A 22145-nucleotide genomic window follows, 5' to 3' on the forward strand; every position below is an offset into this window, starting at 1 on the left:
CCTGCACCAAATTCACATTTTAGCATAAACAACCTAAAAATACATTGATGTTCTACATGTCCACAATTCTGAACAAATTCTATTATACAAGTATTTACTTACAAAAGAAAAAAGATATGATATCTGACTGTTCTTCCCCACAAAAAAAATCTACAATCGCAATTTTTAACAGCTTCAAAAAAACTGCAATGAGTTTCCTTTCACACTATGCACTTTTTAAAATTTAATCCACATAGATATTTCCCTTGAAGATCAAATGGCAATGACCTCAGACTATAGCTTCACTCTATCCCTCCTCCCTCTTCACGTTGGCAAATGTTGTGTATAAAAATTGGAAGAGACAATTGCAGTGTTCTATTCATGAGTTTTCCAACCACATTCTAAATGAATAATGCAGGAGTATAAAGCAAAAGAAACAATAGTTTCTTAAGATTGAAAGGAGTAGACAGGCCAAAGAAAAACGTTATAGAAATCCTACAGAATAGTTGACGAGAAGTTGAAATGACAAATCCAACTCTGTGCATTACAGGTTAATGTTAAAGGGTTATTATAGTCAAAATCAATCTCAGCTAGGTTAAGATAGCTAAACTTTGACTCTTGGATTCTACTTTAAATGTTTAGGAAGTGATTGATGGTAGCTTGAGTTGCATAACTTATGGTAAAATAAATATTGTACCAGAAATGACTTCCTGTAAGGCAGATACTATAATTATAAAACACCACCCCAAGGGGCTCAGATGATACAATTTACCATGAAACGTAAAATCATGCATTTTCTCCCATCATTTATTTAAACAAACAATTTTCTGATACCAAAAATAAAATTCCTGTCTTGAAAATACTCTCTAGGACCATTCACTCTGATGAAAAGTGGGAGGGAAAAATGTTAATCAATATCTGGTTACTTTTCATGTCAGCCATGCCATATGATTTACAGTATATCAATTACATTTGCAAACATACAGGAGCAACTGCATGTGTTCCAAGGACAGTTTTTCATGGTGCTGCAATGTTCTTAAATAAATGTTACTGAGAATTCTACTATCAGACCATTATTGTTGTTAACTAGTATCTACATAAAGTGGTTGCTTTCTGCAGGAATTTATGAAGTTACTCAGATATAGGTTGTGGTAGAACAGTGATGGTAGGTTATATTTTTAGTCACAAGATGGCACTGTTTCAAGTTCTTCACATTTAAATGTATTCTTATGAAATAGTCATCAAAACTATGTTTAAAATATTCCAGTCAACAGTAGCGTTCTCTTTTAAAGAAACTGTGCAACACAAATGTTAAAAATTCAGGGGTTTTCAATATGCCAAAAGATACTACCCTGTATGCTGGAATCTCCCACAATCCAGAAACATTATGACAATGGTACAAATGGTATAGTTAAGATTTGGTTTCAGTAACTGCAAATAGCCCACACTTAATACAATGTTTTACACATCTGTATTTCACCAGTTCCTTTGTCTTTTACATTTGCAGTAAGCTCTGTTGATATTTCATTTAAAGCTGCATTTCCTTAAAATTGAAAATGAAGACTAGAATGTAGTTAAATATGCACCCATTAAGTGCATATTTATTTAAGGATATTAAAATCCTGAAGGGTTTTACATTGATACTTTGTATTTCTGTTTAATGATTTATTTCTAATCTCCAGTTTGTTGCCTTCAATAGGCATATTAATAGGGTCTCTAAGATATTCTGTATAAACGTGATGACTTGTCTGATTCTGTGATTCTATCGGACTTTGTGAAATAAGAAATAGTCAATGTTTTACTGTAAGTAAAAATACATGAAAGTATAACTCCATGACGATCTATGAGAATTCAATATTTTACTCTGGATTCAAATATTTGCAAGTCCAATTTTGCAACAAACGGGTTATAAAAGCAAGAAAAGAAAGAAATTTATTACTATACATGTTGACTGGAAGTTACTGGATGCAACTGCATGGAGATTGTTATTGTGGATGAAGTACTCCACATAAAGACTTACAAGAGCACAGTGAGCCATTTTACTTGTAAAAATAATCATAACAATTCAAATTTACCGCTTACTCAGATATGATAAGAAAGAAATAACTACTATTTTTTAAACTTGCCATGGAACTTGATACGTGAAGTCTTCAACCTGTCTTTAATTGATGTCCAAATATCTACACTTGCCAGACTGAATCATAGGATAGCAATTGGGGATAGGTTATTAAGAGATTCTTTGACAATGAAAATTGCTTCTGTACATGAAGCATTTCTATTCATAGCATCTATATTGTCAGATATAAGTAATACTTTTTTTCTGATCTACTAATTGACTGAAATATAAAGAGCAATCTTGCTCTTTTAACAAAACTAACATCTTGACTTGAGGGAACAGCTGAGGCTGAATAAATGAATCCACCGAAGTACAATGTCACTCCCCTACCAGCACATCAGTGGGATATCAAACGTGATGTATTCATTAGCATTTTAATACTTTAACTGTCATAAGATGACAGCAGTGAGGACTAAATGTAAAAAATGGATCAATAACAGTCAACAGGAACCATAGAAAACTCAAGCAATGAATATGCATATAAATTGCAATTTTAAACAAAAAAATGGTTTCAATAAATAGTAAATTAATAAATTTAGTCTAGTATTGAAATTTTGATTAGTTGGACACTGCAGCTTTAAATGCATTTCACTTTTGTAAACAATTACCATTTATATGTCTCATCAAGGATTACTATATTCAATCAAATTAAATTTCCTATCGATTAACAGTGGTCCTCTTGGTTCTACAGCATTTCTTTTTCATATGTTTACCAAAAAGTCACTGTCTGGCCCATCAAAACTGCTGAGGAGAAACATGAAAGTTCTTTGAATTCCCCAAATAATATAGCAACCACTCTATTGCCTTTCCAACCAGTTCTTCTTTTAAAATGTAGAACTCAATACCTGCTACAAGCTCACTTTCCTTGCAAGATGTATTCTGGTGACTTAATCTTTTTTTGAAAGGAGGAAAAAAAGACTATCAAAAATTTACTTACAAGCTTAAATGCTCTTTCTTTTCATCAAAAAAAGGCTAAGTATATACACAATTTTAATATACATTCATACAAGAACCTCTGCTACAAGCAGAATGTACATCTAGTTATTCCTTATCTCCCATTTTATTTCCTGACACATTCTGTGATTTTCCTCCTTTGGGGTAGGTATCCTAAAAGCATTGAAAGCAAAATACTAAGCTTTTTGTCATTTTCACAAAAATGTTGCAAACCCATTTTTTTCTTTAAATACAATAAAAATGTTTCTGTAAAATTAGTAAATATATTTAAACACAAAAAAATGCACAAAAGTTCATGACGATAGAGTGAGTGTTCTAAATCCCATCATCGTCTCCAGGAGCGAGATTCATCATCATCATCTTCATCATCGTCATCTTCACGAAAGAAAGGATCCACAGGTTCTGATGCCTTGGGAAGGCAAGAAAAGAAAAATGCTTACAAGCTAAACTTTAAAACCTTGGAACAATCAACCATATTTGATGTAAACGGTAAGTGGGATAATTAAACACTTCCGTAGAAAGTTATAAATCCCATATCTGTCCCTTTTTTCCCCCAGATATAAAGTCAGCAAACAAAAGCAACATGGCACAAACACCTTTTGGAAGTACTAGACGTTTGGCATTAGGAGGAAATGAAATAGAGTGATTAAAGCTACAGGTGATTGGAATGGTTGGTGGTGCTGAGTAGGTATTAAAACTTGTGTGACATTTAGAACAGAACGCACAAACACCAATTAGAATTAAATCAGGTAGGTTACTAATGAGATATGAGAACATAGGATGAATGCAGGACCAATTTGGAGGATAAACATCAGCTCGGCTATGTCAGGTCGGAGAGCTGTTTCCATTCTTTAACTTCAACGTACCTTATAAATGAGACAGTTAGAGTCTGAAGAGTACAATTTGATCAGATCGGAAAGGCAAAGTTTTGATGATGCAGATTAATACCATGGTAGCAGAAATTTAGTTGGGAATACTTTGTATTCCCATAAATCAAAAAAAAAAGCAACAAAAGCTATTTTGTGTGTCTCCCCATACTCTGCAAGGTTAAGTTAACTTGTCTCATTTTCTCTCCCATTTCCCTATAAATATTTTCTCAAATGATTATCCAATGCACTGCTCATCTCAATTTAATCTACTGCAACCACATCCCCAGGCAGTACATTCCAGATCATAACCACTGCTATTTAATGAAGTTTTTGTCATGCGGCATTGCTCCGTTTATTCACTTTGAATCGGTGGCCACTAGTTCTGGATTCTTCCAACACTGGGAACTCTTCCTTCCTCTTGGTGCAATTGGCCTATAAATCTGGTGAATGTGAGCCCATTTACCAAATTTTGTCTGAATCTCCTCTTTCCTGGCAGCATCTCCAAACTAAGTAACTGATGTTTCTCATCCTTCAAAACATCCATGTGAATTTTTTCTACGACCTCTCTGACACAAGTACATCCATCTGAAAATCAGACATTACTCCATTTATATTTTATATAGATTCACAAAAGATTTCCTTGCACTTGTCCTCTAGGTTCTTGAACATAAAGCCCAAGATCCCACAAGCTTTAGTAACTTCTCCTTCAATAATTTATGCACTTATACACTCAAAGTGCCTCTGCTCCTGCAGAATTATACAATCATACAATACTCCTTTGAAATTGTAACCTTTATTTTAGTATTGCCTCCTTCATTTCTTCCTTTCAAAATATATTGCCCCACACATCTCTGCATTAAATTTTATGTCATTTGTCCTCACATGCCACCAGCATGTCTATATCCTCTTGAAGGTTAACGCCACCTTCCTCATTGTTCACAATACTTTCAAGATTTGTTTTATTTGCACATTTTGAAACACCTGCCTTTCCATCCAAGTCTAAGTCATTATTACATAGCAAGGAAAGCAAAGATCCTAACACCATAGTGTCATAGAGATATACAGCACAGAAACAGACCCTACACGTCCATGCCGCCCAGATATCCTAACCTAATCTACTCCCATTTGCTAGCACTTGGCTCATATCCCTCTAAAACCTTCCTATTCCTTTAACTATTCAGATGCTTTTTAAATGCTGTATTTGTACCAGCCTCCACCACTTCCTCTGGCAGCTCATTCCATATACGTAACCTTTTGGTAACCCTATATGGATTATATACAATATGAATTCCTCCTGTCCATCACTGCTCTGATTAGTTGCTCAATTAGCTTGACATCCATGCTACCCAATTATTTCATGTGCTTCAGCTTTGCTGACAAATTTGGTATATCAGTCTTTATCATAAGCTTTTCAACACCTATGCATCAAAAATTTTAGCTCTCATCAACACTCAGTTAGCTTAGTAAAAAAAAACTTAAAACATTACTGCTTTTCCAAACAAAATTCTACCATTTACCCATAGTAGGTTTTGAATCCAGAACATTAATCTGGGTCTCTGGATTACTAATCCATTACTAATACTTCATTCTTCTCCATGCCAGAAAGAATCTCTATGACTATGTCACAGTGGCAAATAAAACAAAAGAGAGTTGAAATGCCCTATTAGCACAAGTAAAACATTGAATCAATTCATGATTTTTAAAATATTTACGTGGTAATACATGTTTAGTTAAAAAAAATCTAGTGTTTACTCCAAAGGCCAACTGCAGGAAACTCCAAACTTTAGATTGCAAATATATTCTGGAATCTTGAAGATTCGTTGCAGAGTTTAAATCGATGTTTAAATAATAATATACACCTCAAATTGTTGCTGTTACCATAGCTAAGGCATGCCGGTTTAAAGATCTGCCTTCCAAATTAATTCCTAAAGAAGCCTTACAAAATGCCCATTGGACAAACTTGCAAATTAGAAGTATAAAAAGGCTAGAGTGGCTTGAGCTTTAACAGCTGAAATCTTGGGAACTGGGTGGCTGAAGAGTTAATAGGTAACAGTATTACCCAAGATACAACTAATCTGTTTCCATCAGACTCCTGACTTTTGGTTAGAAATTCCATCTCAAGAAGGGCAGTAGATATGGGAATTACAATTGTATCAATACAACTGGTTAGATCAAGGTGGTGGTCGAATCAGCCAGAGTTCCTTCTGACTAGGGTGTACACGAGTGTGTATGCACAGCTGCTCGGCTGTCTTACTTTCGACAGTAAGAATAACCGTCTGCCATTTTGCTAAGTTCTAATAAAAGTTACAGATCTGAAGCATTAACTTTTTTTCCTACTGATGCTGCTGACATTTTGATTATTTTTCAGTATTTTGTTCTGCTTCTGTTATTCATTGCTCAAGGTCACATTTTAACAATCAACACTTGGAACAGAACATGACAGACCCAGGAAAGACAGAAATGGGGAAGTGATTAGCAAAAAAAAAAATAAAAATTCACTATTTTGCAGCTGAAACGGAATTAAATGAAGGAAATATTTGGCTCTGAGGGGAGTCATGGATTCACGTATTGTCAGAGTAAAGTCACATCCTATGCACACTGCATTAATATGATTGTCATATCAGCTCAGATATTGTCCAGGGCCAATAAAGAAATGGAAGGATTATAATCAATACGTTTCAAAGTTAGAATTTGGACAATTATTTGTGATAAAGAATCAAACAATTTCATTTGCATCCCTGTAAAGTGATGTGAATTTGGGAAAAAAGAGAATTCTTCTTGAATGAAACAATTTTAACTTGTATACTTCTCCTGTGTCATCATATTCACATGTTTGAAGTCAGTATTTTGGGTCCACTGCATGAATGTTGGCAGAAGATTCAATCATCACCACATAAGATGGAGCTTGGTTAATAAGGCATTTTCTTCTGTCAGCTTAGCAACTCAAGTTTCTTGTTTCTGCATCCTCTGCTCAGTTTCCATTTGCTGCTTTATTTCTCAATGTGTACAATATAAAAAAACTAACAAAGCAATGTCTAATCTTTCAGAAATTTTAATGGAATGTAAAAAATACAAAGGGAACAATCATGCCCGAACAGAGATTCACTGGCAGTTTCAGGTCTAAAGCTTTCTTGCTTTAAAAAAAGCCGCTCTAAATAAAGCAAGTGCAAAGTATGACTAGATAATTTTGAAATGTGCACCTGCTCGGTTTACATGCAAGTTGTTTTGTAAGCAGTTTATTTTCAATTGTCAGGCATATTGCACAATATAATGCAAACAGCATCAATCATAGCTTGTTATAGCCATATCCTCAAGGCAAACATATACTGCAATCTCTGACATTCTCAGATATGTATTCAACAACATGGGTTGGAGTTAGGACAGCAAACAGTTTCAAATTTTTAAAAAAATTAATTACAAGAATTGGAAAGCTGCAGCAAAACTAAATGCTCTCATCTGGATGGTAAACTAAATTAAATCCTAAGTTAAATTTCAATGCGCATGGAAGAGAGAGAGCACTGCATCCTTGAAAGTTCCACTGCTTAATATATCAAGTCACCCAAGTACCAAACAGTAGGCTGAACTAGGATAAACATTTTGAAAGGAGATCCTGTAGTAATCAGTAAGAGTTCTGGGTTCATTTATGAATTGAAAACATGGGATTGTTGTAATTTTGCTTCACCACCGAACTAAGCCCTATTTCTATGTAATATTTTCTTAAACTATAAGAAATAGGAATGCCTGAACAATCACAGTACAATAAGACTCCAGTATATTGACCAGATGAGGACTCCAGTTTAAGACTGCAACTTACTATCCTGAACACTCTTGCAAGATTTTAGTGGTTTCCCATTAATCAACATCCAAAACACATGACTTTCACAGCCTGGTCAGAAGTTGACTACTAAAAGCACAAGCTCCTTGGGGAGTGCAATCATGCTAACTATCCACACATTCAAATTACGTGAAGGACTATTATAGTGACAACAAGAATAAGATATAGGTAATAGTAAATGCTATGGGCTGGCATCATTATTTGGAATATGGTATAAAATGCCTCTTAAACCAAGAAGAGATTATTTGGTCATTATCAAATTATTTCCTGTGGAAGGAATTTTCCTGTTTGTACTTCTGTTGCCACATTTCCAATATTACAACTGCTGCTACACAAGTACCAAATTGGTTACATAATATGTTGGGATACCCTGAGACAGTGAACAGCGATAAAGATGTAGGACTTAAAACCATGGTGTGATTGGCAAATTTGTGCAGTGTCATTCTTCAAAAACATTGATCCTGAACAATATTATTGAAGCAATGTGTGTTCAAAACTTCTATCTGCAGCTGAACTGCCAGGATTTGTCCAGTCGTCTGAAAAGTTGCATGACACTTGGCTGATTAGTAACATTCCTATCAATGAACAATAGATTCAAATCTCTCTGTCCAAATAATACTTGAAAAGAAGTCAGATGGAGAAGCAGTACTCCTTGAAACAATTAAGTCTACATGATGTGAAGGAATGAACACTGGAAAATCATTTTTTGTTTAGACCTTTCCAGGTTTAAAGTGAAGTCACTGCATTTAGTCTCTTTCAAACAACTACTTTTGCTCCAAGAGTTCACAGGGAAATTCTACTGTCGAATAGTGAATAATGTATTCATGCAAAGTGACAATGTTTAAAGAGTACTACTACTCATTCTTCATAATTATACAATTCTTTTAAAGGAGCCTGTTGATACTTGGATAAATTTGTACTCACATGTTAATAAGTTCTAAAGCAAATAATTCAGTGTTAAATTCTGCTATGAGAGTTGCTACTGTTATCTATTCAGATCACTGTTAAATCAAAATCTCCTGCAAATTGTGAGCATCAGAACAATGCCATTCAAGTACTCAAAAAAAACTGTGGACTATATTACAATCCCCATAGAAACCAATAACTTTTAAAAATGAACAATTCCACATAAAGTCAATGGGCAGAAAAATCAGTGGACAAGACTTCACTTCTTAAAACTGACACTGTAACAAAACATATAAAATCAAGAATTAAAACATTTTAAAAAAATCAAGCAAGGGTTATTTCAATAATATCAAGTGGCAGTTTAAATAGTTCAGGAAAACAATGCAGGTGTTTATGAGCACTCCCATTACTTCCCTTGCAAATAATTAATCTCAGAATCTTTGCACTCTGCTTCCATTTTGTACGATATCTCACTTCTCATCCGATCATGTTGCCACTTTGGTCGCCAGGAACCAAAGTTCCCAAGCACTGTTACCAAAAACAAGGCACCTTCTACAAACTCTCTCACTTGGGTCAGGAGTCCTGATGGCACAGAATCCCAGAAACTCACTTTCACAACTCCTTTAAATGGTGCAGAGACTCTGGTATTATTTCAACAGCAGCAATGGGCACAATCCTTCACTTATCCTATCTTTTCCAACTAGAAAACACATACAATAAAAACATCTGCTCTATTTTCAGAGACTTTTCAACACCAGGAAATCAATCAAATTGTCAATTAAAAATGGTTCCATTCAGAGACAACCTATCTTGCTTACTCTTGGTATGATTCCCAGGTTTCCTGAACTAACAAATTAAAAAATGGGTTACCCTACCTGACTACAATGAGCTTCTTAGTTGTTCATTCCCCTGGCAACCAGTCACATAAGCATTTGCGCAACCCAATTATGTCTTTATCAAGAAACCAATTCACATGGTTTCAAAATAGTTTGCAGTCTACTTGTTCTGAAAGGGATATGACAAAAATGAAGGCTTCACCCAGCAAATGGCTCATCACAAGATCTTGTCAAGCAAACCTCAAAGCAATAATACTGAGAAATATTGAGTGAAACAAACCAGTGTGCTAAATTACTTATATTAAGTGGCAGATGTTATACTTTGCAGAGGACTTCCAAGAAAATAAGAGAAAAATGAACTAATGAAACAGGTCAGAACTTTGATAAAGGACATTTGAAAGTTACCAAAACTGACATGCATCTTTTTTTGCTGCTGCCAGATACAGAGAAACAATTTGTAAAGTGCAAGACATCTGATTGATGATATAATGTACATTATCTGAGGGGTAAGGTTTTCTTTCATAGTGACTGCAATTCTCTTCCCAAAGAGCGGGGAAAGTAGGGTCCTTGAATAGCTTTAAGTCTGACTTAGATATATTCTTGATAAATGGAAGAGTCAAAGGATATCGGGGATATGCAGGAAAGGTGAGCTGAGGTCATAATCAAATCAGTCATGGTGTTCTCAAATGGCACTAGCTCAAGGGATTGACTGGTTTACTCTTGTTCCTAACTTGTATGTTCCCAGAACCAGCATGCTATCCAAAAAGGATCTCTATAGCAAAACGAGAAGAACAATCTCAATTTTGGAACAATTACAATTTCATTAAGGAAGCACTGAAATAAACAGTTATGTGGGGATACTCTGGCAGATGACCAAAAGCCTGTCAAAACTTTTTTAACCCTGTCAAAGGCCTTAAGGAACTTCTTACAGGATTAAATGGGAAGGCAATGACTTACTGCTATTAACACTAGTCTATTAATCCAAAGACCCCAGGTTCAAATCTCACCACGGTAGATAGTGGAATTTGAATTCAATAAAAATTTCAATTTTAAAGTTTAATGAAGATTATGAAATCATTGTCGATTGTCAAGAAAAAGCCATTAGGTTCACTGATGTCCTTTAGGGAAGGAAACTGCCTTCCTTATCTAACTGACGCTTGACTTCAGAACCACAGCAATGTGGCCGACTCTTAACTGGCCTCAGAGCAATTAGACTGGGAGAAAGTGAGCACTGCAGATCAGAGTCTAAGAGTGTGGTGCTGGAAAAGCACAGCCAATCAGGCAGCATCTGAGGAGCAGGAGAATCAATGTTTCGAGCATGAGCTTTTCATCCTGAAGAGCTTACGCTCAAAACGTAGATTCTCCTGCTCGTTGGATGCTGCCTGACCAGCTGTGCTTTTCCAGCACCACACTCTTCGACTCAGGGCAATTAGGGATGGATAATAAATGTTGACTAAGCTAGCAACAGCCACATCTCTTGAATAGATAAAATAAATTGTGGGGAAGTTTATGGAGGGAGTTCCAGAGCTTAGGGATTTGATTAGAACTAAATCTGAATGTGTAGAAGTAGAAGTACACAAACACAGAAGAGATATAGGGCTGGAGGAGTGTTGGTGGGATCCATAATGGAATCTAAAAACAAGGGTGAGAAATTAAAATTATGGACATGCTTAAGCCAATGCCAATGATGTTGGGTGAGCACACTAGAAAGAGTGAAGACGAATTGGTGAAAGGTAAGACATAAGTGGCAGGGCTTTGGATGACCTCAAGTTTGAGGATTGAGCATGGGAAGTTCATCAGGAATGCATTGGCATAGTTGAGTTTCATGGCACTGATGGAACAGAAAACCAAAGTTGGAAATGCTGTTTTTTAACATTGGACAGTTGCCAGGGAGAGGGATGAAGTCAATAGCTAAAGAATAGAGTTTGTAAAGGGAATAAAAAAATTACTTCTGTCTTTCAAACATAAAAGGATGAATTTGCAGCACATCTGGATTTAGACAAATAGTCTGACTATTTCAAGACAATGGAGGGGCTACGAAATAGGATGGGAATGAAGTTGATAACATCATCAAGCTGAAGCTTGTGGCAGAGAAAGTGGGGTTGGGAGGAGGGGGCAAAAATCCAGGAGCAGGAAGTGAACCAACTGCAGGTGATTGTCAAATCGATAGACAAAGAATGGAATCAAGCAATACAGTTTTACCCATCTAAGTAATGGTTGAGAAGAGTTGGAAGAGGATGAAATTATAATTTATGTCAAAGGCTGCAGACTAGCCAAGAACAACAAGGAGGAACCGATTACATTCATCAGTCACGTAGGATATCATTTATAATGTTGATAAGGGTTATTTTGGTAATGAAATCCAATTCTAATCTTGAGAAGAAATCTAATTAGAGGGATTCAAACATGGTGCTTTGTGGGTCTGGAGGGCAACATGTCCAATGACTTAAAAAGAAAGGGCAATTGAAGTTGGCAAGATGATTTACCAAAGCAGTTGGATCAAGAGTTTGTTTTTTTTTCTGAGCAGTGAAATAATAGCAGCAGATTTGAAGCAGATGGGACTGTATTTCAGGAATAAGAACCACTAACAATGTCAACTAACACAGAAGCCAGGATGTTGGAGGGCCACCCAGTGATTCTATTAATTACTGCCATTAAATGGAACTTTGGATCTGTTTAACTACAAAAGGAATAAGTAAATTTATCTGGTAATTGAGGAGGACAAAAGAGGGATAAAGGATTTGCTGCAACCAAAATTGGAATACTGCGTTCCATACTTCCAGGAGGTTGACTCTGGAAAATCAATTCCCTTTCTAACAAAAGCAGGGGTGTCCGAGTGCTGTCGGTCAAGTCCAACTAATGTGACCTTACAGCACAATAGGTAAAATCAACATTTATCACTGAACAGGTTTGTTCTTTTCTGGCATCAGTTAGCTCCACCAGAATTGTAAAAACGAAAGGAAAAGGGATCAATCAATAATATGGGGCAAGTGAAATTAAAATCAAGACAAAGATGGATATGCAGGCCTTGCTCTAAAAAAGTACACTACTGACTTATTAATGTCATGCTCTTGCTGAGTCAGTGCTCACTGGAACACTATATACTGTTCCAAATATAAATTCAAACATTACTGTTCAAACTACAACTAATGAGTGACCTGCTCACTAATTCATTTTTCCTGGATGAATGGAAAATATTTTTACAACTATTTTACTGATTTTCTTCATCAGTGAAAACAAATGACATTGCATCACCACACCTTTTCCTCATTTCATTTTCATGTGGAAAATACATGAGTTTTCTTACCTGCCTTTTATAGTTTAAGGATGTCCAGACTCTTTTAGCTCTCCATCACTTGCAAATACTATTAAAAACCTGATACAACACAAGGTCTGACTAGTGCATTAAAGGGTGTCAGAGGTACTTAACTTAAAAGGCTGTATAGAGACCCAGTAAATCTTTAATATTTTATTTCGTGGCCAAGGTATGATGCAGTGTTCAATAAGTGATTGAAATAAAGCTAAAATCTTCCACAGTATTTAACTTTCTTCTTCACTTCATTGTACTCATATTTTAGCTCAAACCCTTACCTTTAGAGAAGGTAGTCAGCCATTTTCTTGGCAAGCCACTAAATGTCAGTGCGAATTTTACCCTTTGCAACAGAACATTTTAGTTTTCCTCAAAACTGAATATTATTCTGAGGTAAAGTATGTATTGCACAGCTGAGTTTAAAGAATGCTTCCTCATCTCAGTCCTAAAGAGCAAATCTTTTATTGTGACCTCTAGCTCTCAACTCAGCAACAAGTGGAAAATCTTCCCAGCATTTCCTTGTCAAGCCATGCAGGCATTTTATAGGTTTCATTGAGATCTCCTTACATCTTTCTGAATTTTCTCACACACTGTCATTTCTCTAAAAAAAGGCGTTAGGTTTGCTATTTTCCAAAAACTCCTGGCAGAACCTTCCAAACCCATGATGACTTCTACCGAGGACAAGGGCAGCAGATATATGGAAACACCACCATCTTCAAGTTCCTCTCCAAGCCACTCACTATCCTGGACTTGGAAATAAATCGCCATTCTTTCACTGTTACGGTATCAAAAATCCTGGAATTCCCTCCTCAACCCACAGCAAATGGACTGCAGCGGTTCAAGAAGACAGCTCACTACCACCTTAAGGCCAACCAGGAACAGATAATAAATGTTAGCCAGCCAGCAACGCCCCCATCCCAAAAAATGAATTGTAAAATATCTCCATTACTCCTTCTTTATTGATAAAATAGCTTCACATTCTCAGTAGGCACCTGTCTCCCTATTATTTCCATAACATTTATGTCTTCTACTGTGAAGACAAATAAAATGCATTCAATTAATATCTTTGCAATTTCACTGTTCTCCACTATAACGTCTAATGTCAATGCCTCGAACAGCCTTATGTTTATTTTTGCTAAACCTCTTCCTTTCTACACACCCAAGTGCAACACATCCACCACCACCAGCAGCCCAGACACTTTTACAATCTATCTTACCTCATTTTCCCTTCAGTTTACTCTCACTTATAATTTTCGGTCGCCACGCTGAACTCTGAAGTCTAGAAAATCTCAGGATAGCTACTGTTTTTGGTGACATCAGAAGCTTCTTGCCTTTATCTAATACTATTTTAGCTTCACCAATTAGTGACAGTTGGACCACAGTATTAGATTGTACAAAATGAAGATTCTTAATGTATTTTACATTTATTGTGAATTAATAATTATTTATTGAGATGTTTGCCATTGTGAGCTATGGTCTTTTAATCTAGTTTTCTAATCCACCTGAGCTAAGTCATCCTTCATTCTCAAGTCATTATTTAGTTTAGATTTAGGGCCCAGGCTTTGAATCTAAATAAATCACTCTTAAAATCTGATTCAAAAATGTTCTATACAGTCTGCTTTCTTTTCTCATAGGACAAAGGTGAGCAATGGTCACTTAATGTGGAAAACAAAAGCAGAATGTTGCACTTGATTTATGACTGTTGTTCTTGGAGCATTATGTAAAAGGTTCATGGTTAACGGAGCTGTATAATTAAAAAAACAAAACCACTCCCTTGCAGACATTACATTGGAAATTCATACCTTTTGATCTATAACTGTTTATCACTGTTCTATTATAACGGTCAAGAACAATCTTTTGTCTCAAATTATCTTTGAACAAAGGATCAGATACAGAAGGATGCCCACTAGGCCTGGCCAAAAAGAGTAGAAATGCCTCCAAGTGGAGAATGGAGACATTGTTTCAACTTTTGCTAGTCTCGATGTAAGAAATGATGCTTGCTTCTGAAGATTTCCACCAGTGTTCCTCCAAGTTAATGCTCAATAGCACACAAAATCCAAATTATTGCAATCTAGACCAACCATCTTCAGCTTCTTTGAATCTAGAACGGAAATAAATTGATATTCTAAGAATTCCACCAATGCAAAAAAAACTGTTGCGTAATACATTCACTCTCAAAGTTGAAAATTCATCAATATGACACAAAATCATGCTTTCAATTTTTGCCTTAAACGATAATAAAAGATCAACTTCAAATCAGCCAATTACTCCCCCTATCAATCTTCTTTCTGATCATTAGGAAAGTGATGGAAGAGGAAATTAAAAGAGCTAACAGACATCACTTTCTCCACAATAAGCTGCTCACTGACGCTCAGTTTGGGTTCTGCCAGGATCATTTGGTTCCCAAGCCCATACAGCCTTGGGTCCAAATATGGACAGAAGAACTTAATTCCAAAGGTAAGGCAAGATAGCAAAACTGAAGTTAATGGGAATCTGAGAAAATTCACTGTAGCTGGAAACATAGCAAGGAAAATAGTTGCGGATGTTGCAAATCAATAATTTCAGTCTAAGGATATCTTTGGAGGAGTTCCAAGCTACAATCATCTCCAGCAAAGACCTTCTCCCCAGCATAAGGTCAGAAATTAGGTTGATGGCGAACGATTGCACAATTTTGGGCACCATTCACAACTTCTCAGATACTGAAGTCGCCATTATTCACATGCAGCAACATCTAGGCTTGCAATATTAAGTGGCAATAAATTTCACACCACACAAGTGCCAGACAATGACCACCTCCCCATGACATTCATTAATATTACATATGCTGAATCCCCCACTTTCAAGGCATTAGTCATTACCATTATCAAGAAACTAAAATTGACCTGTCAAATAAATACTGTGGCTACAAATGACAGATTAGAGATTAGGAATTCTATGGAAGTAATGCACTTCCTATCTCCCAATGTCTGGCAACCAACTACAAGGTACAAAGCAATACCCCCACTTGGTTGGATGAATGCTGCTTCAACACTTCTTCAAACAAAAGCTCAACATTATCCATGACAAAGCAGTTTGCTTCATTCACATAGCATCCTTCTCAAAATTCATTCCCTCACTAGCACACAACGGCAGCAGTTGGTCCCATCTAAAAGATACACTGCAGCAACCCATGAAGGCTCCTTTGACACTACCTTCTAAACCTATGACCCCTACCACCTCGAAAGTACAAGGGTAGCAACCGCACAGAAAACCACAGGCCACAAGTCCCCTCAAAGACACACACCATCCCTACTGTGAATTATATTACCATTCCTTCAGTGTCACTGGATCAAAATCCTGAAACCCCATTCCAATAGTATTGTGGGTATACCTGTACAGCAATAACTACAGCGGTTTAGAAAGGCAGCTCATAACCACCTTCTCAAGGGCAATTAGGGACAGGCAATAAACAATGGCTCAGCCTGCAATGTACATATCACGCACAAATTTTAAAAAAACATTGTAGCCTGTATACTGTAATATCTGCACAAATTACCTCACATTTCTACATGAAATGCCACTGTTATTCATTTGGCCTCCCGAAAACATCCCATACATATGAATTAGAAAAGCTCACCTTTCCACATCCTATTTTCAATTCATTCATATATGTAAACATCTTCAATGCACTGCTTTGCAAGGTATATTATTGTTAATTCCAAATGTTAAGATCAGAGGCAAAACTCTCTTGAATCATGTTTCTTTGTCTCCTGTCAGATGCAGGTAATTAGGTTATGCAATCAATCAAAAACAGGTGTTCTTTGTTGGTTGGTATATCAAGACATGGAAAAATTGCACTTATACCACATTTTCCACAATCAGACTGCTTAAATCTTTTCACAGTCACAAAATACAGGATTCTTGATGTATAATTCATGCTGTCATGTAGAAACATGGCTGCTAATTTGAACTCTGCAAGCTCTCATAAACAATGTGATAACAATGTGAAACAGACCCTTTGATCCAACTCGTCCATGTCGATCAAATATCCTAACCTATTCTAGTCCCATTTGCCAGCCCTTCGCCCAAAGCTCTCTAAACCTTTTCTATTCATATACCCATTCATCTGCCTTTTAAATGCTGTAACTGTACCAGCCAAACTTCCTCTGGCAGCTCATTCCATATATCCACTACCCTCTGCATGAAAAGGTTGCCTGCTAGGTCCCTTTTAAATCTTTCCCCTCTCACCCTAAGCCTATGCCCTCTAACTCTGGACTCACCCAAACCAGGGAAAAGACCTTGTCTATTTACCTTATTCATGCGCCTCATGATTTTATAAACCTCTATAAGGTCACCCCTCAGCCTCTTACGCTCCAGGGAAAATAGCTCCAGCCTCTTCTGCCTCTTCCTATATCTCAAATTCTTCAACCCTGGCAACATCCTTGTAAATCTTTTCTGAACCCTTTCAAGTTTCAAAACATCCCTCCTATAGGAGGGAGACCAGAATGGCACACAATATTCCAAAAGTGGTCCAACCAATGTCCTGTCGAGCCACAACATGATCTCCCAACTCCTATGCTCAATCCTCTGACCAATAAAGGAAAGCATACCAAACACCTTTCTCACTAGCCTATCTACCTGCCTCTTCACTTTCAAAGAAGTATGAACCTGCACTCCAAGGTCTCTTTGCTCAGCAATATTCCCCAGGACCTTACCATTAAATGTATAAGGACAAAGTGAGGACTGCAGATGCTGGAGATAAAGCAGCATCTGAGGAGCAGGAGAATCAACGTTTCAGTTTTCTGATGAAGGGCTTTTGCCCGAAACGTTGACCTGCTGTGCTTCTCCAGCACCACACTCTTGACATTAAACGTCTAAGTCCTGCCCTGATTTGCCTTTTCAAGATCAGCACCTCACATTTAAATTAAACTCCATGTGCCACTCCTCAGCCCACTGGCCCATCTGATCAAGATCCCATTGTAATCTGAGATAACCTTCTTTGCTGTCCACTACACCTCCACTTTTAATGTCATCTGCAAACTTACTAATCGTACCTCCTCTGTTTACATTCATTTAAATAAATGACAAAAAGCAGTGGACCCAGCACCAGTCCTTATGGCACACCACTGGTTACAAGCCTCCAATCTGAAATGCAACCCTACACCACCAGCCTCTATGTTTTACCTTCAAGCCAGTTCTGTATCTAAATGGCTAGTTCTCCTTGCATTCCATATGATTTAACCTTGCTTCCCAGCCTACTGTGAGCAACCTTGTCAAGTGCCTTACTGAAATCCAGAGAGATCATATCCATTGCTACTCCACATTCTGTTTTTAATGATTTTTGTGGGATAAACATTGGACAGGACATTGAGGATAACTATTTTGTATCTTTAAAATAGCACCATGAGATCTGTTGTGCATCTGAAGGAGCACATAAGGTGGTTATTTAATTTCTCATCCAAAGATCACCACCTTCAACAGCACAACAATACCAAAAGCCTCCAATAACACAATCTGAACAAAGGTTAAAAGTAACTGCATTTTTTCGATCATCTGATTTGAGGGGGTAAAATACTAATCTCTGTGGAACTAAATAGCTTATTTTAAATTATTATTATTGACAATACATTTCAGCTCAAACAGAATGGTAACTAGTTATAATGCAAATATCATGCTAAAGAAAAAGAACTGAAACTATTGAAATGTTACTCATCAGAAATACAACAACAAAAACAGACAAATAATACCTCCACAAAAGTATTCTGGTTTTTAAGTTTATAAATGGAAGTGGAAAATAGATATTAAAAGGGTCATCTGCAAGAGTCTACATTCATTTTTTTAAAGTCTGAAAGTTATCTCCATCACCCAAAACAATGCTTAGATGTACTGTGCAAGTTCTATTTGAATATATTGAAGTGAAAAGCATAAACTTATCAAATAATTAGGTTATGCTGAATTCAAGGTTCCACACTGAAACACAAACTTCACTGAAAAGACGGCAGTCAAATTAAGCATCTTGGAAGTATTAATAAATTCACCATTCTGACCATAAAGATACCAAAAATGATTTGCTTGTCACATAAATTTCCTCCGATTCCTCTAACTGAATAAAACGGAGTGTATTTTTGCCTCCTTAATCATCATTCACATGCAGTCTAATACAAGTATGATATTTTGCCTAACTACTCAATAAATTCTTAAATTGTAAATGTTCTGCTTTACTGGTCTTATTGGTTCTCATTATTGTTCTGAAATAGAATTTATACTTCCCTTTCTAATAATTGTTATGATGTAGGCTCACTGTAGAATTGTAAGCCCAAATCAAAAGTTACTTACCTTAAGGAAACACTGCACTAAGAGCCCAATATGCAAACGTCAGCATGAAATAATCAGGGTAGCAGGCCCCAGCAAACAACAAACCCATTTACTGTATGTCACTTTATTGGAACGTTGGAAAACAGGAGTATAGGCTATTCAGCTGAACCTGCTCTGCTAATGTATAAGATCAAACTGTTGTGGTCTTTTTGCAGTTTCAACTCAATTTTCCTTCCTACCCCTTCAAAACCCGAGACTTCTTTCAAAGTCTCTGCAGAAGAGAGGATACTTCAAATACTTCTTTACAGCAGACTGTACTATTAAACAGATTTATTTCAAAGAGTTATCCATGGAACCTTTAGGATGTTGAGTGCATTCCAATTTTGGAAACAATTTGCAAAGGTATCAAATTACGCAAGATCATTTGAAATGTTCATTGCAGAACTTTGTGTAAAAACAGTTGTTCCTCCCCATCACTTCCTTTAAAAATGGTATAAAACCCATCACTTTTCTGCTTCATTCTTCAGCTCTGAAGTAGTCATATTGGCCTTGAAATGTTAACTTTATTTTTCTATCTCAATAGATGCTACCAGACCTGCTGAAATTCTCCACTTACAGTTTTAAAATCAGATTTCCAACATCCATGGTATTTTGCTCATTTTAGTGTTTAATTCATTGCTAGTTCTCTCCCAAAAATACCTACCTTGAAATTCTGCTTCTCTTTCCAATGGGATATCCATTGATCTCTTTCACCTTGTTATCCTTCATTTGCCTTCCATTTTCCTTGTGGTATTTGATAAGGTGTTTACCAAAATTCACCATCACAGCCACACATCTCCCTCAGTGACTTACCCCATATGGTTTCCAACTAAAGTTCCATCTTTCATGTTTCGAATCCTCCCAGGATTACAGATATCCCAAGGCATAAAACACTCTTGGACTATTCACAATGCATCCTGAGATCCACATGCAGTGCCATGCCACCGCATGCACACTCAACCTCTTTCTCTATCAACATTGACTCTATCAGCAATTTTATTTTATTTTTCGCCTCATCTGACACTTTAATAAGAAACATTTTCTCTTCCTCCCAGGTATTAAGGAACACAAGCTCCAACAACTTAAGGGTATCAAGATGCTTCCAGATCCTTCTTCCATGCTGCTCCCTCTGACCCCAGCCCTTCTTCTCATCTCACCTCAACATGTATTCACGATAGCCTGATATCATTCAATGTTAGAGTGAAAGATCAATATTCATTGAATGACTCAGTCATAGCCCATTAGGCCCCCAACTTCTACGAACTTCAGGCATGACATGATGTTGAATTCTTCCATTGCCTGTGTCTCCATGCCCACTTCTTTTAATAGCAGTGATCTCCAAATTGCACCAACCCTTTAACCTGTCTCCAGTACTGTCCTTTCACCTGGACTCCTCCCTCTGACCCTCTTTCTTGCTCTCAATCTTTTCCTCAGGAGTTGTCAGCATGACCGCAATCACCTCAAGTTTTTTTTCTATTCCTCTCATACGCTTGCTGTTCCATTCCCTCAGGTCTAAACATCTTCACTATCAACAACAGTGCTGCTCTGTCATCTGGTTGTACTGGTCTTTAACATGAAGAGGCCAGGTACTCACTTTCAAACACCTCTTCCCATCTCACCAGAACATGACCCAACCACTGAGCATCCAAAATCACTGGATTCATCAACCCTGAACAATCCACTTCTACTTTCTTCCCAAAATTCACAAACCTGATTGCCTTGGCAGCCCAACATTGTATCCTGCTCCTGCCTCACTGAATTTATTTCTTCTTATTGTGACTTTTTTTATCCTTGTCCAGTCTCTACCCAACTTCTTTCAAGATTCTTCTGTTGCCCTATATCATTTGAACAATGTCAGAAAAAATACCTGAGGTGCCTTCTCTTCATTACTGACAGCCAATCCCTCTACACTCCCATCCATCACCAATATGATCTGACTTCTTTGGCCTCATATCCTGTGGGATAGGCTGTCTATTCATATTCATTACCACTTACTCACTCAGATACCTCAGTTACACTTCCTCAGACCCTGCTTCCTGAAAAGCCTCCCTTTCGTTCTCCCAGCTTCTCAGTCTCCATTACATCTGTTCAAATGATGCTACCTTCCACAATGGTATTTTTGACATAACTTCCTTTACCCTTGATCCCCCATATTGTGGTGGATAGGGTCATTATTAGTTGCCCTCTCCCCCTAAACTCTGCTGTTCCTCATAGAGGCATGGTAGGGTTCCTCATTTTCTGTGCTACAACTATCACATCTTCTGGTCCCCATCAGTATTCTGAAGATACTATTCCCTCTATTATACCCTCATCCACTCCTCTATTACCCCAATACCTTATCCTCCTTCCACAGGCTCTTGCCGTCAAATTGCAGTTACTGCGACATTTCTCTTTTACCTTCTCCCTTCTTCTTTTCAAAGATCCCAAACACTCCTTCCAGATAAAACACCAATTTGCCAGTACTATTTTCAATCTGATCCATCGTACTTGCTGCATACAATTCGGTTTCCTCTAAACTGGGGAGGTGAAAAGCAGACTGGGTGACACATCCTCTCAGTGTGTCCACAACCTTCCAAGTAACCTCCAAATTTAATAGCATCTTGCTCTCATGGCAATATTTCCAACCTTGATCCAGTGAAACCCAATATAAGTTAGAGGAATAGACCTTATTTCCTATCTTGGCACTTGACAGTCTTCTGGATTCAACGTTGAATTCAACAGCTTCATGCCATGAATTGTTCTCCATTTTGTTCTTCTGACTCCACACCTCTCCCGCCAGTGCCTGATTTTGTTGGAACAGCTTTCAGCTGAGTTTGCTTTGAATATGCAATTAATACCTACTATTAACATGTCCTCTGGACCTCTCTCTCTCTCAATGATAAGAGGATTAAAAGTTATTGGGAGAAGGCAAAAGAATGGAGTTGAGGAACATACTAGTGATGATGGAATGGTAGAGACAAAAAGACTGCAGATGCTGGAATCCAAAGTAGACAAGCAGGAGGCTAGA

The 22145-nt window shown here is 37.1% G+C and overlaps 1 protein-coding gene across 1 annotated transcript in view; it reads right to left on the reverse strand.

Annotated features, from left to right (window-relative positions):
- Positions 1-291: 291 nt before the first annotated feature.
- Positions 292-22145, reverse strand: part of rbm27 (RNA binding motif protein 27) — a 145381-nt gene continuing 123527 nt past the window's right edge. The window contains exon 21 of the mRNA XM_043703208.2: positions 292-3458. Coding sequence (XP_043559143.1) covers positions 3375-3458 — 84 coding nt within the window. The 3' untranslated portion in view covers positions 292-3374. The remainder of the gene's footprint in view (positions 3459-22145) is intronic.

Source organism: Chiloscyllium plagiosum, unplaced genomic scaffold (assembly GCF_037043375.1).
Source record: "Chiloscyllium plagiosum isolate Xiang-an unplaced genomic scaffold, Cpla_swu_hap1 HiC_scaffold_16, whole genome shotgun sequence".
NCBI lineage: Eukaryota > Metazoa > Chordata > Chondrichthyes > Orectolobiformes > Hemiscylliidae > Chiloscyllium > Chiloscyllium plagiosum.